Source organism: Acanthopagrus latus, chromosome 7 (genome assembly GCF_904848185.1).
Source record: "Acanthopagrus latus isolate v.2019 chromosome 7, fAcaLat1.1, whole genome shotgun sequence".
NCBI classification, from domain to species: Eukaryota; Metazoa; Chordata; class Actinopteri; order Spariformes; family Sparidae; genus Acanthopagrus; species Acanthopagrus latus.
In genome coordinates this window covers 3,872,619-3,890,741 of record NC_051045.1, presented here as the reverse complement: position 1 = coordinate 3,890,741, position 18,123 = coordinate 3,872,619, and the positions used below count along the sequence as shown (strand labels likewise).

General features: G+C 46.4%; 1 protein-coding gene and 1 long non-coding RNA gene across 6 annotated transcripts in view; both read right to left on the bottom strand.

Annotated features, from left to right (window-relative positions):
• The window catches only part of plxna2 (plexin A2), a 183,337-nt gene extending 173,080 nt beyond the window's left edge, over window positions 1–10,257 (bottom strand). Inside the window, exon 1 of one of the 4 annotated variants that reach the window (XM_037103945.1) lies at window positions 10,207–10,257. In XM_037103945.1, coding sequence (XP_036959840.1) covers window positions 10,207–10,210 — 4 coding nt within the window. In that variant the 5' untranslated portion in view covers window positions 10,211–10,257. Of the gene's footprint in view, window positions 1–8,812; window positions 8,910–8,983; window positions 9,748–9,957; window positions 10,130–10,206 lie in introns of those variants that run through there. The other 3 variants (XM_037103944.1, XM_037103946.1, XM_037103948.1) reach the window with 3 other exon arrangements.
• An 801-nt stretch (window positions 10,258–11,058) lies between these two features.
• On the bottom strand, window positions 11,059–17,305 carry LOC119022732. 2 transcript variants are annotated; one of them, XR_005076059.1, is made up of 3 exons: window positions 14,215–17,305; window positions 12,961–13,389; window positions 11,059–12,739 (listed from the first exon to the last, which is right to left on the bottom strand). It is a non-coding gene; the product is annotated as an uncharacterized LOC119022732 (long non-coding RNA). The 2 variants fall into 2 exon arrangements; XR_005076060.1 differs by having other exon boundaries at window positions 11,059–13,389; window positions 14,215–14,292; window positions 14,539–17,305.
• Between the last annotated feature and the right edge of the window lie 818 nt (window positions 17,306–18,123).

The window sequence follows — 18,123 nt, the reverse complement described above, 5'->3', positions numbered from 1 at the left end:
TTGTTTTAATTCCCAGCTTTTTCTCTTGCTCTCTCTGCGGGATGGGGGGAGGAAATAAAGGTGCGTTGGAGGCTGTGGCAGCAGCAACATGTCAGATATCCTTTGAGTGCGCCGTCTTGTGTGGATCAGCTGGTTAACAGCGCCGGCTCTCGTGGTGTAAATCCCTAACTGTTGCAGATTAGGACAAGAAAGGATGCTCAATCATTTGCTTTCAAGTACAAACCTGCCCGGTCCCCGTGCCTTCCCCACTCTCTCCCCCACTTCACTTCCTTTCCCTCCCTCCCTCTGCCTCCCTCAGGCAGGCAAATGTTTCAGAGCCAGTCGTATTTAATCAACATCTTCACGGACAACACAAGGATTTCAAGTCCTCTGCTGCAGAAGGCTCGGCTGTCACACTCTGAGTAATTGTCTTAGGTACCCCGATTCATTCTCCTTAAACGCTACAGAAATGACAACGCCTCTGACCTACATTGCGGCTGATGTGTGAAGAAAGTAGTGATTTTTTTTTTTTTTTTTTGTGTGCGATATCACATCGTATCACTTACTCCACGTTAATGATTCCCTTGTCTTTGCGACGCAGGTTACATGAAGATGCTGCTGTCATGTTTGGCGTTTCATTGGTTGTGACAGAGGCAGAAAAAAAAAAACAAACAAACAAACAAAAAAAGAAAGGCGTCTGTGTGGACGAGCTCCCGCTGCTCCGCTCGCTGCACGCAGTGTTTCCCTTTGATAGCGAGAGGGCACTAGGAAGTAAAGAGCAGCGGAACAACAACATCCAACTTCCTCTCCGATAGATCCATCTTGATAACGTTCGGCTGGCAGGAGCAAATACCAGTCACTCGGCGAGCGCGCTTGCTACTGTAACTCCATTTAGTTTGTACAGCGTGATTCACAATGGCCGTTCTGTTGATATCGTTTGATAAGACGGGCTCCCAGGAACGCTTCCAGAGGGGAAAACAGGATTTATTGTTCCCACACATTCCACAAAGCTCTATGCTTATGGTGCACAAAGCTGTAATCTTAAAAAGGTCGGTCCGAGGTCAGAATCAACAACAAAAGCAATTACATTCATGAAGTGTTATTAACGGTTTTAGCCCGGAGCATGCCAGGAGAGTAGCAGCACATCCGCACAGACTTTGTGTGGGCTCGGTGACAAGCTGCCTCCCTCTCTTAAGTACCTTTCATCCCTTTTTCTCCCACTGGCCTCAGTGCGTGGATCAGAGTCACGTATTCATGCATAAACATAACTGTTATCCCGGGGGGAGAATTCATTTCCCCTGGCCTGGACACTATAAATCACCTTGGGCCAAAGTAAAGAGTCTGGAGCTGATGGCTGGCGGCAGTAACTTCAGACCAAACTTTTTTTTTTTTTTTTTTTTTACATCCAAGAGCCTTCCTTCCTCGTGCTTTCACAGCCTGACCGAGGGGGAAAAAAAAAAAAACAACAGGGACGTTCCGTGTTCGGATCATGGTCGACACAAGTACACAAAGGCAAATTACAAAACGTGGCTCCGCCGGCACGAACATGCTCACAGTACGCTCTTACACATAGGAGGAGGCAACAAGGGGTTCAGAGCCAATCAGAGAGCTTCAATGATCGCAGCAGTAAACAAACACGGTGTCTGCAGAGGAATGTGTACATCTGTACGGAGCAGATGAATATATAGAGAGAAGTGTCACATGTAAGCAGATGCACAAGGACTTTTCTCAGGCGCGAGTCACACAGCACAGCAGTCGACTCATTCAGTCATTTATTGCCTTTATGCTTTACGATCAATATTTCAGTTGAGTTAGACGCCACGCTGGGCCACGTCTCGCGTTCTGAAGTTGTGGGAAGTTTCAAGATCTTTCATCATCAATTTAACACAATTTACTTTGGTCTGCGAGGCTGGAAAAAAAAAAAAAAAAAGTTTATCAGGAGGATGTGTGCTCGCGCCAGAGAAGAAGACGGGAGAGAAGATTCCCAGACAGGCCTTCTTCTGTTCGCTATCTCGCTTCAGGAATGACTTTTTTTTTTTTCTTTTTTCGAGAGGCCACGTTTCCCTCCTTTTTTCCCTTTTCTTCTTTTCGAGGATGAGTCAAGGCGAGTGCTCTCACACCGACGCACAGCCAATCCGCCCAGATAAGGCCATGCCTGAGTGCAACATAGTAACAATGGCGAGGAGCTCAGACGCAGGTATCTACATGTCACCGAGCCGGAGAGAGGCGGAGGTGGAGGTGGTGGAAGAGAACGCTGCACCTTCCACCTTCAACCTCGTCGTCAGAAGAAAGTCAACACATTAAGAATAGAGAGAAGAATCGCGTTAATGCAAATACAGCGACCGTCTGGATTTTAGCAGTCTCCAGCAAACACTAGCCGGAGTCAGTCTTGTAAGAAAATTACACGCCGCTTTGAAACAGCCGAGAGAGCTAATGGCCATAATGGGCTCCGTTTGAGTCGAACGCGACGCTGGTTTGTAATTGCAACACAGTGTATGTAGCAGAGGGGACAAAGCTGCTGTTGGCCCGGCTCCCCTATGGCACATGAGCAGACTAGACAAGCGATGTGTGTGCGCGCCTCGCTTTCTTTCTTTCTTTCTTTTTTTTTGCTGCAGTAACCATGGCGACAGTGGCAGACAGGGGGCATCCTCATCACCAGGGGGCAGTGTGGGCAGCGCAGCATGGCGTTACCCTCGCTGCCAACCCAGGTGCCTCGTCTAACACACACACACACACACACACACACACACACACACACACACACACACACACACACACACACACACACACACACACACACACAGACGGGGTCGCACAAAAGACACATGTGCCACGCAGTCAAACACAGATGAATTAAAATGGACACAAATGCACGCAGCCATGCACAAATTACACACACTAACACACACACAAACACACACACACTGTCATCTGCTCCTGACAGCTGCCCCTTGGCGTCGATACACAAGCCCCCTCCCTTCCTCCCTCCCTCCCTCCCTTCCTCCCTCCCTTCCTCCCTCCCGCTTCTTTCGGTCGCCCACTTTATTGTCAAGTTTTTTTTCTAATCAAACAAAAACGCACATCCTCCCATGACACCAGCTAATTGATTATTGATGGTGCCGGCCCGAAGTGACTTATATTCAAACGGATGTGAAAAGAGTCAAATGGTGGTGGTGGTTGGGGGGGGGCGACTATGCATTCAGTGCCTTTCACGGAAAATGAACTGCGTCAAAGGCATTTGTATGTAAAGCTCGGGGGTCTTTCTTCCTCCCCCGTCTCTGTTGTTTTTTTGTTGTTGTTGATGCTTTTATAAGATGCTCGGGCAGCGCCGGGCGGCCTTGGGAGCGAGTCTGAGGGCGATGTAGGTGTAGTGTCCTGAAAAACTGGCTGCCAGCCTAACTGCGTTTTGAGGAGGAAAAAAAAACCTAAAAATCCTAACAGCCCTCATGGCTCACTGAGGGGTGATAGTCTGACTTCCAACCGGTGTGAAGATCAGTGACAAACAAACAGCCAGACTTGTTATTCTGCGGGTCCCCGTGCCAGGACTGCTGCCCTTATCGCCGGCATCGCGTAATTTTGTTACACGTGGTAAAATATAGGATGGCTTGTGACAGCGGGGATCAGATAAAGAGCGAGAGAGAGCGCCCGGGCAGGGGAATGTGGAGATGGAGGCTGAATGCCTAAACAGGCTGTTGTGCGAGGGGGGAAAAGGAGAGTGATGATTGTGGCAGGCAGACTGAGGCGCTGAAGAATGGCAGAGAGCGAGGGGATCCTGTCCCATGGAAATGTGTCATGAAGGCAGTTCCATTAACATCTTAATAAAGGCTTCCCAGGCCCTGGAGAGCCCTCGCGAGCAGACTGCCTTCTCCACTCACACGGGGGCCCGAAGCCGCTCTCGCAGCATGTCAACGAGAGAACATTTAAGTTCTGCCAGTATTGCATTGTGAGGGTGTTAGGCTTCCCAAAGGAGTAGCCTAAAATGCCTACCCACAAACATGCTCCACTAAATTCCTTTATTCCCCTTTCTCTCTTCTTTCATTTACTGTCCATTTCTCCATCTGTTGGGTTTAGCCGTCCCACAAAAGGCTTTGTTTCAAGCAAGCTGGCAAGCCTCTGGGACGGCAGAGTGCACACTGGGGTTCATTGCTAACTTGCTGCCATCAATAGAAGGGAGCAGGATCTGGACTGGCCACTGGTACCGCCTGGCAGAGGGACGACTGTTAACCGTTCCCCGACGGTCCTGTGATGAGACTGGCTGGAGCCTGTCTGGGAGCTGTGGACGCACACACACACACACACACACACGCAGCCATCTACTTGTAAAAAGAAAAACAGCCAGCATCCTGACAAGAGACGGGGAAACAAACTCTCTCAACAGGCCTATCAGAGGATAAAAACCCCGAGCACAGTAAACAGTACAGCAGGAAAGGTGGCGGTTTCTCTTAAAAGCGCTCGCAGCATTTTCAGGAAATAAAAGTACAGTTTCTCTCTCTCTCTCTCTGTGTTTGCTGAAAAATGAAATGCAAAGGAGCGGCATTGATTCCTGCACCCTGTGGTATGTGTTGCTCATACTGGGCAAAGCCGCAACTTAACAATGTAGTGGCCTGTAGTCATCAATTTAAAATGGTTTTGCCGATTCAATAAGTCACTGAAGGCTCCGCGCACAAGTACTCAAGATGATGAAAATAGCCACAGCAGCATGACTGGACCATTAAACGCTGTCCTGTGGCGCTTCTGACATCAGATATTGTGCGGTGGAATATCATTATTTGTCAGCTGTTTGAGTGAATTGCAAAGCATTTTCGTAATGGACTGATCAGTTGAAGTATTGTTTTTAAAGAAAAATGAGAATGTTTTCTGATTTTCCTTTATTCCTCTACGCCTGAAGACTTCTTTGGTTGGGGACAAAACAAGACAGTTTGGGGCTAATAGTGTTCATCATGCCCGGGACCAAATGACCTCCAGAAGCCCCCAGAGAAGATTGTTTTAAGGTTTAGCAGGCTCTCCCATAATCCAGGGGGGCCCAGGACAACAGACATGGTGTTCCTGCCCTGTTGGTGACCCTGAACACAACATATTCTAACATATGGTGTGTTTAGTTGCTGCGTGAGATCTAAACGTTTGGCAATATCATCATTACATGAAGATATGCAACGTTAGATTTCACTCTTTGGCACAAAAACAGGGGGGCAGGATGCATCAAGACAAGATTTTAGGAACTGTATTCCAACACAAGCAGAGTTTTTAACCAAGATCGTTCGGATAAAAACACAAATAAAAATCATCTCTGTAACGGAGGAGAGACCGAAAAATCAATTCGCATCGCTTTCCATAATAAGTTGTGTTCATAAAAGGCTGCTAAACACCGTGGAAGCTCTCCAACACCGGCTGCCAATTTGAGCCGAATCACTGACGGAAAACATCGCTACAAAAGTTTTTAAGCGTCTTTACAGCAGATGCAGAAGAGCCAGAATCATATCAGAGAACTGCCTGCAATCTAACAAAAGGCTTAAATGAACATTTGTAAAGGTAATCACCACCTGGGGAGACGAGCTCCTGAATTTGGTGATTGAAGGACGAGACAGGTAAAAAAAAAAACAACTCACGATATTAACAACAACAGAGGACGCGAATGAAGCCGTTTGCAGTGTTGATGGAGAGAAAAAGAGCCAGTTTTGATCTTCTTCTTCTTCTTCTCCTCCTCCTCACTGCCGACCAGAGCCGGGCCCCCCTCTCAGACTGAATGTTCTCCCTGGCTGCACTCCACTTGATCAATGTCACCACAGATCCAGATCTCCCCCGCGTCAATCCTCACACGTTCGCGCTCGCTCGCCATAAACAAAACGCGAAGGATTTCCAGGCACAAAACATGCACATAACAAGCAACCGAGCGAGCGCGCGTGTGCAGGTCATGGAGATTGAGATCTCTGTTGTGACAGCTGGACAGTCGAGACGTTCAGATAAACAGCCCCACAGTGAGCGAGGGGAGACCAGGAGGACAGTTTCATTAGAACAAAAACACACTCGCCAACTATTTGTACACTCCAGCGGATTAGGGAGGGGGGAGAAAAATAAAAAAAGGGAGGACCTTATATATCTGCTGGAGAATGAGTCAGTGAACTCACAAAAGCACCATTATCTGCATGTGTTTTCACGGCTGTGAGTGTGTGCAAGCAAAAAAGACAGTTGGGATGGTGGGGGTGGCTGTGAGGGAGAGAGGGGGGGAGAGGGGTTATACAGAATACACAGCCGCTGAGTGCATTTGCAGTATTCACTCATTAAGAAATAGGTCAAGGATTCTGCCTGCATGCGTAGCGACTTGTCAAAATCTCTCAAGCTAAACTGTGGTGAGTCTGGCTGCCTCGAGGGGGAATCCAGAGCGGAGCGAGCGAGCAGTGTTGCTGTGTGAATGCTGGTGGTGACACAGCAACACAAGAAAGAAAAGAGAGGAAAAAAAAAAAATTTTAAAAAAAAAAGCAGCAGCGACTCATAAGGCCATTTTTAAAAAAGGGAAGTCAGTAATTCCATCAGAGCTACTGAGAGGAATAAGCAGCGAATAGAGCGAAGAGGCCGCGCGCTCGCGTCGTGGCAGAGTCATTAACTCGGCTCGCCGCTCGGGCCTCGTCACTCTCCATCAACAGAGGACGCTCTCGAGCCATGTGCGCCAATCACAGTTTTGTCGCAGACGCTGAGAGAGAGAGATGCTGACGGCAGGAAGAGCAATGACAGGCTCTTGGAAAACATCCACAGAGGAGCAGGTTCCTCTTCAGAACGCCAGACAACACAGTCAGAGGTCACGCGTGAAGACGTCGTCCTGCACGATCCCGACTGAAATAAATCCATCTTCTATTGAGCGACATTAAAGGAGGCAAGATGGGATGGGGTTTTTTTTTATGCAAATCACTCCAACATCAGAAAATTTTTTAAAAAAGGGGGCAGAACACCTCGCTGACCACACCGCTGCACCGTGAATCCAATCAAGTACCACACTCCCCCCCCGCGGAGAGGCGAAGCAGGGGAGAGGTGGTGGCAGAGAAACATCAACCTTTACTCCACACGGCCACGTCCAAGTTCGTCCAGTCGAGGCAATTTCTCTCCAGCTCGGCGAGGTTAACCTTATTGATTGGGCTGAACGTGTGATGTTGTGCTTTTTTTTTCCTCGAGAAAAAGGCTTTGCTCGGACGGCGCGCCTTCAAAAGGCACCCACTTGAAAGTGATTCATTGAGCAGAATTTCTTAACATCTCAGCTCATATCCTCCATTATTTAGAGAGAGAATGAAACCGGGCGCGAGCTTGTTGCTTCTCAGAATAAATTGCGACGATCAACAACAGCTTTGGAAAATGTTTCTCAACGGCAGTTCGCAGCTATGATCTCGTCCTCAAAAGGAAACGAGTTGGCAGCAATAAACTTAGTCGTATAAAGTTGCCGCAGGTTTCTCAGCTGATGGAAATACATTTGAGCCAAAGCAGAGCTAACAGAAGTGTATAAAAGAGTCATTTAGCAGCTGCTGGTCAGCGGAGGCTGATTGCACAGTGGCACACTATCAGTTGATGTGTTTTTCTTTTTTTTTCCCCCCATTAGATTGGAGTTAATTAGGTGAATATAATCAGCATGTGATAATCAAACCAATGCTGAGTGCTGGTTTGTTCTTCAAAAGGCAGCAATTTCCACCCCCGGTGGCTGCTTTGGGGTCAAACTGCTGTTTCACTTTGAGATGGATATTAAAATAATGATGTGAGCAGGTCACGCTTCACATGCACAATAAAAAAAAAAAGAGAAAGGAAAAAAAAAAAAACCTGATTTCACCAGGAAGGAGCGGGTTTTGATTGCACGGGGGGCAGAGGGATTAATATGCTGCCCGTCAGCCGTGGCAGATGTAAGTTATTTTCATGCAAATGTGAGGCAATTTACTACTTAAGACAACATTTATTTTCTTTAGAGTCATTGTCACGGGTGCTCGGCGGAGCGCTGGCACTCTGACAAGAGAATGAAGATTTGTAGGTGCATCTGCTCAAGAGGGGACAGATGAGGTCTAGCTGCCGATCTGGAATCCTAAATGATGCCAGTTGGCGACAATAAATCAGGTTGTTTCTTTCTTTTGAAGGGATTCTGTTGCGATCTTGGGAAGGAGAGAATGAACCTGGCGAGATATTTATAGAACAGAGATGATGTGAAGTAGATCAGTGACCTTGTGATTTAGAGATGCTTTTTTTGAGACGTCTGACTGTTAATGAGCTCCGGTTACAGACTCGAGGTTCACTTGTTGCAGTGACACACAGCTGGCGTATCACATCTGGAATAAAGACAAAACAAAGCCTCTTTACATATAAATCCTGTGAACACTCCGGCTTTCCTCCTCACTACCGGTGGCACCGAATCTTTCTGGCACAGCGATGACTGCGAGCATCAGGACGTAAGGACTCTAAAAATAACTCCACCGGTCGACTAACTTCATTCTAATCGTCTCACAGCAGGATCCAACAGACACAAACCAGAACCCAGCTCGCCACCAGCAGCAGCAGCAGCAGCAGCAGGAGTGATGCTAACTGGAAGTATCCTGTCTGAAGAGGAGACAGCTTGTAACTCAATAACGCTGCTGCATCAGGAGGCGGCTCAGCTGTAAGTGAATGAGAACAGAGAGGATCCAGACTTCTTCTGGAGCAACACCTGAGCTTAAAAAGCACCTTGCACACTCTCACACACACATTCACGGTGCAGAAATATATATATTTCATGCTCACACATCATCATCATCATCATCATTCATTCATTCATTCATTTCACATCATTGTGAGCCTGTGTGGCAAAGCTGCAATGAAATATTGAAGCTACCTGATCGGAGCCTGCAGCCTGAAAATGAAAAATGCCTCTCTGCTCCAGCTGTCGCTCCGCAGTGGCGGATATTAGCCGGTGCGGCCGCTCGTAAAACGAGATTTAAACAAATATTTACGCACGCTGGAGGCAGATTAAGCCAAACACACGAGCGCGTTGATCGTCACTCACCTCTTGGTTTAAAAACTGGATCTCCTGGTTATCCTGTCCTCCTCCAGCACCTCCACCTTCTCCTCCTCCTCCTGCTGCTGCTGCTGCTCTTCTTGGGTTTTTAACTGATGCGCTACACTCCAAGGTTTCCAACCAAACGCTCTCTCTGGAAAACGCCTGCGTTTTTTTTTTTTCTTTTTCTTTTTTAAAGGAGATGCTTCAGTAAATCTACGTGATCCAGTTCCTTGAACGCATCTATCTGCGGGACCTGTTCGGCTGCGGCGTCATTCATTCAAGTAAAAACCCAACCAAAAAAAAAAAAAGAAGAAAAGAAAGAAAGAAAAAAAAACCGTCATTAGCGCGAATTCGGTGCGTAAAAACTTGACAGCGGAGCGGAACCGAGCCGTCACCATCCGAGCCGAACCTCCTCCTGGTGTTACTCTACCAGGACGGTGACAGCGGAACGGCACATTCCTTCAGTTCGGGTTTTTTTTCCCCCCACCAAGCGTCCTCCGGGTACGTGCAGCAGGACGCAGGTCTATGTGCGCGCCGTGGCCGGGCTCGCCATCGTCCGAGCGGTGGAGCTGGGTTTGGTTTCTCGCAGCGTCAGTTCAGAGCTCCGCAAAAGCGTGGCGGCTTTTTCTTTCCTCACAGGGGCTCTGCCGGACTGACACAGATTAGCGGCTCCATCAATGTACAGTAGTGAGTGTGTGTGTGTGTGAGTGTGTGTGAGTGTACGCTGCCACTGGCACTCTGCGCGTTTAAACCCAGCCCCCTCACACACTCCTTCTCATTACCGAGTTAACTGTTTCCGCCCAAAAATAAAACATTCATGATGGATCAGCTGAAGGAGCGGCGACGCGTTGGATCCAGGAAGAGAACATACGCGGACATCACTCAGAGGGTTTACTGACAAATATCAACATTTTGACACTTTGCACAAGACATTTAAATAAATAAATAAATAAATAAATAAATAAATAAGGATGACAAACCTTCGATCACATGACGGGAACATAAGAAGCACCTCACCGACAGCATGAAGTTTCGCACATCCTCCTGATGATTTACAGGTTGGATAACTATTTTATTTACAGATCTGAATTTCCCATCATCCCCTGCTTTTACCCTTGGAACTCCTCACAGCACAGCCCACCAATCGATCCAATGCTGATAACAGGCGATCGGATAATGCATCAGGGTTTTTTTTTTCTCCTTTATATATAATAAGAAATATTTCTTACCCATCACAGTTTTGTCTCCGCGGCGCAGACTGAACACAGACAGCGACTCTCTGCCATCCAGCTCAGTTCCTGTTAGACTACTGCCATCTATAGACCAAACTGTCAACCTGTCCCTGCTCTCTCTCTCTCTCTCTCTCTCTCTCTCTCTCTCTTCTATGATTACTTCATTTTTTATATATATAATATTATATTTATATATAAACTCTTCTGGATTTCCTCTCTCTGGCTCAGAGATGTATTTATTTATCGCAGCTCTCAGCAGTTGGACTGGACTTGAGCGGCTCAGGAATTTCTTCCAACTGTGGAGACGGATACTGATCAGGAAGACGTTAAAGGCGCACTACGCAGTTCTGGAGATGAAGTTCAAACTCATATTTGCGATATTAACGAAGTTGTAATACGAACTCTGGAGTGTTTAGCGTGAATAAACAAGCCGTGCTCGGAGGAAAATGAGGTCCAGCAGAGGACTGTTGGGAGCTGGGAGGTGGCGGGGTCCGCCACAAGTAAACCCGTACAAGTGAAACAGTATGGAGTTGTGTCGTCCTTTACATTCACGCTTACATTTATAATTTACATTCAGGGCATTTACCTGTCGATGGAGTAAAACGAGATACAGAAACAATTTTCAAGCCCTCATCTGAGGATCGTGACTGCTATTTATCAAAGATCCTCTAAGTACATGAGTGCTATGATTGAAGTGCTGATGATACAAATACACAAGTGTGTACTGTTTTTTTTTTGTTTTGGTCTTTTGCAGAAGACGGTGAGTGATTCCGCTGTCCTGACATTGGTCAGGAGTTCATTCCACCGTTAAGGTGAGTTTGACATGAACAAAAGAAGATCGTTGGTTAAATTAGTTTGTTTAGGTACAAAGATTTTTTTCTCTTCTGATTGAAATTTCTTCCTAAAAACTACATAGTGCACCGTTAAGTTTTCAATTTCGCTGATCGTGTGGCGGCTGATCGGTGGGTTGGCGCTCTGCCTGACCTACAGACCCAGATTGTCAGGATTTGAAGACATGATTTCCCCCAAGTTTCTTTGTCCTATAATTTGCCGTGACATCTGGGACATCGTGTCCTCCACATCAGGGTGAGGAGTTCAATCAGGGTTCGAATATAAATCCCAGAGTTCCCTGATACAATAAGGCACTTTGGATATAGAAACAACATGTTACAGATTCATGGTGGTGCATTGATCTTTTCACCTCCGTGCTGCCGAATCTAACTTTGAGATGTGAGAGTCGTCGTGTTACTTCGGCTGCAGGCACCATTATATTGTATTTATTTCAACGGGGAGGCACCCAACAAGTCCTCGCCTATCACTCCTTCCATTTTTATTCATACATCATAAATCTTTCATGGCTGATCTCAGTATTGGCTGCCAAGCGTCGAGCTCCCTTTGCACGGCTGAGACCATCAGCTGCACCGACGCAACATAAATATATATATATTTATGTAATTTTCTATCACAGTCATGACATTGAGATAGTTACACAACACACCAACACCGTCTCCCTTCTCTCCTTGCATCCGTGCCCATAGAGGGTTATGACAAAAAAAAGTAGGCTATCCACATCCTCTGATGCATCAATAATGCAGAGTGGGGAAAAGGGAGCCAGTGTCTGCCATCAAAAGTATTGCAAAACTGCCAGGAGGAAGAAGATGTGGAACAACCAGTGTAAGTACACTAAAAGCACAGCGCCCACTTAAAGACAGGGTCAATAGCTGGAGGGCGTCCATATTGGAATTCCACTGCACTACCTCTCAAATGGATCTTGGTCAACCCTGGCCGGCCCGGGGGTAATCAAATACAGACTTCTTTCAATTCATTACTCACGGCACCGTTTGGAGCAGCCATGTTTGGAACAAGCCGTGATTTGTTTGATTGGAACATAACTCAATTCATATCGAAAGGACAAGGTTTGCACAGGACTGCCTGGAAGAGTATTTTGTGTGTGTGTGTGTGTGTGCAAAGAAATGATAGATTAAGCCATTTTTGCAAGGTGAAGCTGTGTTATTACACACAGAGGAGTTCTTATCAGTCATATCTCACTTTGGGACACGTATCGAGCGACCGAGGCCGGTTGCAGATTCTGTGATGGTGAACAAGAAAATACAAGCAGACTGTCTGAAATGTGACGTTGTAAGTTGTGAGAACAGTAGCTGCACTGAGCCTTTTAATCATAATTTTGCAAACTTCCTTAGTTTGCCTGTCAACCAAGACGCACAGGCATCATGTGAAGAAGCAATCCAAAGTGGAAAATCTGCCCGCTTGCACGCATATCGTACTCAGCTCTGTGTCTCTGCTCCCCTTCAAGCACCTCAATTTGATGCAACAAACAAAAAAAAAGCGTTTGCTTATTTATGTGCTTATGACTTAGAGATGCACCCTCCTGTCACACAGCTTCATTACAACCCTGTCTCTTAGAAAACAAAACAAAAAACAAAAAAGCAGAGGGCTGAGTCAAGATGGCCCCTGTTCTCAGCGGTGTAACTCAGCCACTTTAAGTCCTGGCGCCTTTCCACCCCAGATTCTGAAATCAAAGCACACATCATCAGTCATTAGGGTGTTGTCAGATAGGCGAGCCGCCGGTCACTTTATATTTATGTTAACATTTGGAGTCGGGCCTGGTTAGGCAGACGCCGTTTTCCGAGCGGAGAGAGAGGTGATGCAAGAAGCTCGCAGGATTCAAAGCCCACGGTGGGTGAGGAGGTTAATTGCTGGAGGTCTGATTGTGTGATGTGCAGTGCCTACTGTTTATCTCTGGGTGCGCGGGGCTGCCGGGTGCAGGCGTAGAGGTGGCGTGGCGCTGCGAGGCATGTGTGACGGGGAGATAGAGGAGCGTAATTCGTGGCAGAGCACTAAAGCTTTATTTGTTGGAAGATCAGTTCAATGGGCAAAATCCAGCCGCGGTCAGGTGGAGGGCCGTGCGCAGGCCCCCAAACGGTAATGCGGAGAGATGGCCGGCTGCACGGCTGCCGCTTGACCGTTTGCTGATCAAAGTGCTCGCACGCAGTGATTTCATACTAAGTTGGAAGGTTTCAAAGGGGGCCTCTTGTGATGCCTTTAATTCTCTCTCCCTGCGGCCGTATTTGAAGATATCACGAGGGAATGTGGCAACCTGTCAGCTCCACTGAAGCTCCATTCCCTCTCTTCTCTGACCCGTGTGAGCAATCAGCCCGACTGCAGAGAAGAGAAGAAAAAAAAAAAAAAACAAATACCAGGAAACAATTAGATGAAAAACCAAATATGTCAGTCAATCTTCCGAGTGCTGTACGCTGCAGTGTTTTCTGTTCCAGGGTGAAACCGTTTTGGTCATTATGAACTTTAAAACATTACCTCATCTGTGAACGTTTGTAGCCGAGTCACGTCAGATGCTTTTTTTTTTTTTTTTTCTTTAATAATGGCAGAGGCACACCAAGAACCTTACCTCTCTTATAAATGTTGTAATTATTCAATTCAAAAGGAAAAACAGGCTAAACTTAGTCTCAGCAGAAGAGCTGAAACCTGTGGCTGCTCTCAAACTTACGGGTAGTTTGTGGTCGTCGACCTGCACAGCGAGCTGCAGCTGTCGGCATCTGACTGACCTCATTGCTCTGTTTCAAAACTGAAACTTGCTGGCTGCTGATAACCGGAAACTCGTGAAGCAAATATAGACTTGGAGAAGAGAGACACTCAAGGCTGAGGACGAGATCTGACATTTTTTTTTTTTGGCCTCCTTGTCCCCCCACGTCTTTGTAAAGAAACGTCTTTGTATAAAACTGAAAAGTCCCGACTCGCTCAGAGGGTTTGTAACTGATCAGTCCTCCTTTTATTTGAAAACCACCACAGTTGTTCAATGGTGTGTTCACCACCAGCACAGCAAGTTCGACCACAGTGTTGATCTCTCCCCAACAGTCGGATTACTTTACTTCATATGAGCCGTAAACTAGCGAGAGATGACTCACATCGAGGGTGTTCGTCTGTGTGTTTGAATTCAGGTCAGCTCTCACTGAACGCAGCACTCACCAGACACTTCAGTTCTCTCCGTTCTCTTCCCTTCTCCTCCTTTGTGAAGCATCTTCCATCCAAGACCAGGAGTCAAAACTACAGAACATGAACATGGATGACTGTTGCAGTAAGGTTGATAAACAGGATTGAAGGCTCTTCAACATAGTTTCATATTTCTTTCATTTCTTATTTGAGAAGTTTCAGTACTCAAAGTCCTTAAAATCTCTACCAGCAATCAACTATTTTAATTTCTTCTGTTGCTACATTAATGTAAATGTTAGCACCACAAGTTTAATCATAACAGTAAAACATGCATACTTAAATAAAACATTACATTCTCACCTTCTCCTGCAGGTGATGAGAAGACTAGATTTATTTTTAGTTATCGTTACAGACTCGTGAGCAGCAGAACCAAGAATGTGCACCGAGTGTCTTGGGACTTGTGAACGTGTGTGGCATTATGAACCAGCTCCATTATGGAAGTCCGCCCCCGCTGCTTACTTCCCACCATGCACCTGTTGGAGTGGGCACCGGATACATGCTCAAGAGGCTCCGGGGACCACAGCCACACGCAATCAGTGAGCGAACACATACGCTCCTCTCACACAGAGACCACGTTCGTACAGGTGGGCCATTACCGATGTAATGGCCCACTGATGGAGCCTCGGCAGCCCTCCACCACGCGGTGATGATCGGCTGGTTTTTCCTGCTCGACACTGAGGACGAAAACATCTCACACGGGAAGTTACTAGAAGAGGGGGAGGGGGGGGGGGAGTCAAATGACACCATCACGCCCCGGTTGAAGTTTTAGTTAACAAATTGCAGCTATTTGAATGAGAGCTCGATACACATCAGCGCTGTGATCTCAGTGAGTGTATTTTCAAGAGGTTTGATAGCTGTGATTTTGTTTTCTGTTTCCTCTTCAGGGGGAAAAAAAGAGAGAGAAAAAAAACAAAAAACAAGCCGCCCCGAAGTACGATTGAACATAACGCGCCTGATCTGTGGCCCCCGGATGCGCGTCTCTCATCGGCAGCGTCGCCTCTTAAGCTCGTCGGGATTTGTCAATGGAAAAACTAAATTAAAATGGCAATTAATTTCCACAGAGATGCAATCACAGGAGACGTGGTAATTGCAAGCTGCTCCGATGTGTTTGCTGAGCGAGGCATTGTATTCCTTTTTTTTTTATTATTATTATTATTTTGTCCTTGCTTGGAGGCGTTCCACGAGCCGCAGCCATCGCGCTGTAATCTCACACATCACACTCGTGGCAAACAAATCACGGACTTAGATGGCATCAGTATGGAAACATGGCACCTCGAAAATAGCAACAGAGGGGAGAGAGGGAGAGGAAGAGCGGCGGAAGTACAGATGGTCCATCTTTCAACACATCAGTGCCACAATTGAGCTGTCGGCGGAGATGAATTACGATGATATAAAAAAAAAAAAACAATTAAGTACTTTGTGCCCACGGCGCAAAGTAATTTACACTCCCGCTTAACTGCAAGGTGAGCAAAATCCAAAAATGCCTGACGAAATAGGTAGACTCAGGATTTGTTGTAGTAGTGTTTGTCAGTCACGCACACACACAAACACGACGGCGAGAACCAGTAAAATTCCTCCTTACAATGCAGAGCACCTCCACTAGATAGCCGACTGTTCTAATAAGATGTTTATCAGAATGTGAATCTCAGGAAATTGCTGGCTATTTTTTTTTCTTTTTTTTTTTTCCCCTTTCCCTTACCGGAGCTGCTCACTTTGCCTCGGCTCTTGATAAAGCATTTTGTTTTAATTAGACACATTTCCACACTCCTCCAGGGATGACCTCTTATTATGGTGAAGTGGGCCCTGCTTTAGCAGGAGCAGGCAGCCGGGAACAAGCTTCCTCCGTGCATCTCAATCATTCCTCAGCCACGCTCATCTTGGCGGGACGGGGGGGTCTGAATCAAAGGAGTCACTATTAAGCAGAACCAAATTGTTTAACGTGGTAATCTCCCGCATATTTTTCATTCCTTCCCCCATTTTGCAGGGTTGGAAATGAGACACGGTGGAAAAAATATGATGCATTGTTGTGCATACTAATAAGGGACCTTGGATATCCTTATCCTTCACGGTTGGGGAGGACGGTTCCGCAACAATGAGAAACAGATTTTCTGACTCATGAGTGTTACAGGGAAAATAAGACAATCGCTTTATCCGTAGTATCGAGCTAACGAGAGGAAGGAAAATCCCGACAACTGGCTGCGCTGGGTGGGATTACTGTACTACCTTCGCTCGTGTTTTGATACCGGCTATTTACAGTTCTGCGGAGCGAGCTTTCAGAACTGAAGCGTGATTTTAGGGGCTTATGAGCCGTGTTACAGAGAGAGAACAACATATTCGTTCGGCACGCAGCATCTGCTACTTCCTGCATTGCATCAGTATTAAAAAAAAACAGTCGACGTGCGCTAAGCTACCAGATGTATGTGGGTGAGAGGAAAAATACTGCCAGATATACCAACTAAATATTGTCGGATTGGAGCCAGGCTGACATTTGCTTCAGGACGTGAGACAGAAAATGATTGGGCTTCCTGACGGTGCCAGAACTCCTCGCTCTCCTCGCGTGTCACCTCATTTCATTTGGTTACTTCCAGCCCAGAGAGGGAGAAGAGGGAAAAGATAGATAGAGGACAAAGCAATTATGTCCACCATTACATGGCATCACGCCTGATCTCCTAGGTATGAGAGGGGGGAGAGCTGTGAAGCAGAGGGTTGGACTGATGAGAGCTTACCGGCAGCTTGAGACCTGCTCTGCTCCAGACGGGGATTTAGGTCTTCTCTGCCTGCCTGCCTGTCCATAAGGTAGCATACAATCACAGTGATACCTTAATCCAGCCTGGCCTTTCACATGGGGCCTTGCGGGTAGTGGCATGTCCAGATATGAAATGTAAATGGGGGATTGAGGATGTCAATGGGGAAATGCCAGCTTCACAACCTGACATAGTCATTAGCTCCTTCGTTTGCAGACAGAAAAGAAAAAAAACAAAGCAGACCTGGACACGAGGAAGACGTGACGCATCCTGAAAGACCATTTTCATTTACATGCAAACGCACAAAATGCGCTCGCATGCGTTCGTACAATCACATACAGACAACAGCAATCCGTGTCATGCTAATCATTTTTCTTCACGCGGTCCATATGGTCCATATTCATCATGGCTAATTGCTCTACAAGGGCTTATTTGCATGAACAATGATTCTTGTTTTCACAGCTGTTTTTTTTTGTGGTGTGACGTGAAGGTTTCTGACTGAGTCGCCATCAGCTTCACCGACAGCAGCATCGACTTCAGCATCTGGATACTTCACTTCAATCATTCTATGCTTGGCCTTAAAGATTAAAATTCAAATTGGATTAGTTCAAACTTTCATTTCTTAATCATGAATTATTCACCAATGAAATAGCTCTGAAGCACCACCAAACGTATCCTGTAGGAGTTCCCGGCTATCATTATCTATAAAAATGATATTAAAAATGTACGTCTTGCCCGAGGACTGCCTTTAAAAATTCCTCATCTGTTCTCCTGAAGACGTTTCGGAGACACATCGCATTTTGCAATAACTTTCGCATGCAGAAGAAGGTGTAAGTGTGACTCCAGATGCAATGAAATGTGCATCAGTCTCAGACACGCGGTGAGTAAGCACACCCTGAATGAATCGATTCTGTGAATACTAGAGAAGCTGCTTTTAAAACATAATAAGCAAGAATGAAAACGACTTTTCTGGGATGGAGGTCGACGGGAAGAAATATGAAATCTTCCCTATTTGCATTAGTCACTGATGGGGGAAAAAAAAAACAACACAATAATACAGAAGTGACCAGCGTTCTCACCAACCTTCATCTAACGTATCCCAAACATACACTGCAGTGCAGCCGCCACACACACTGTACTG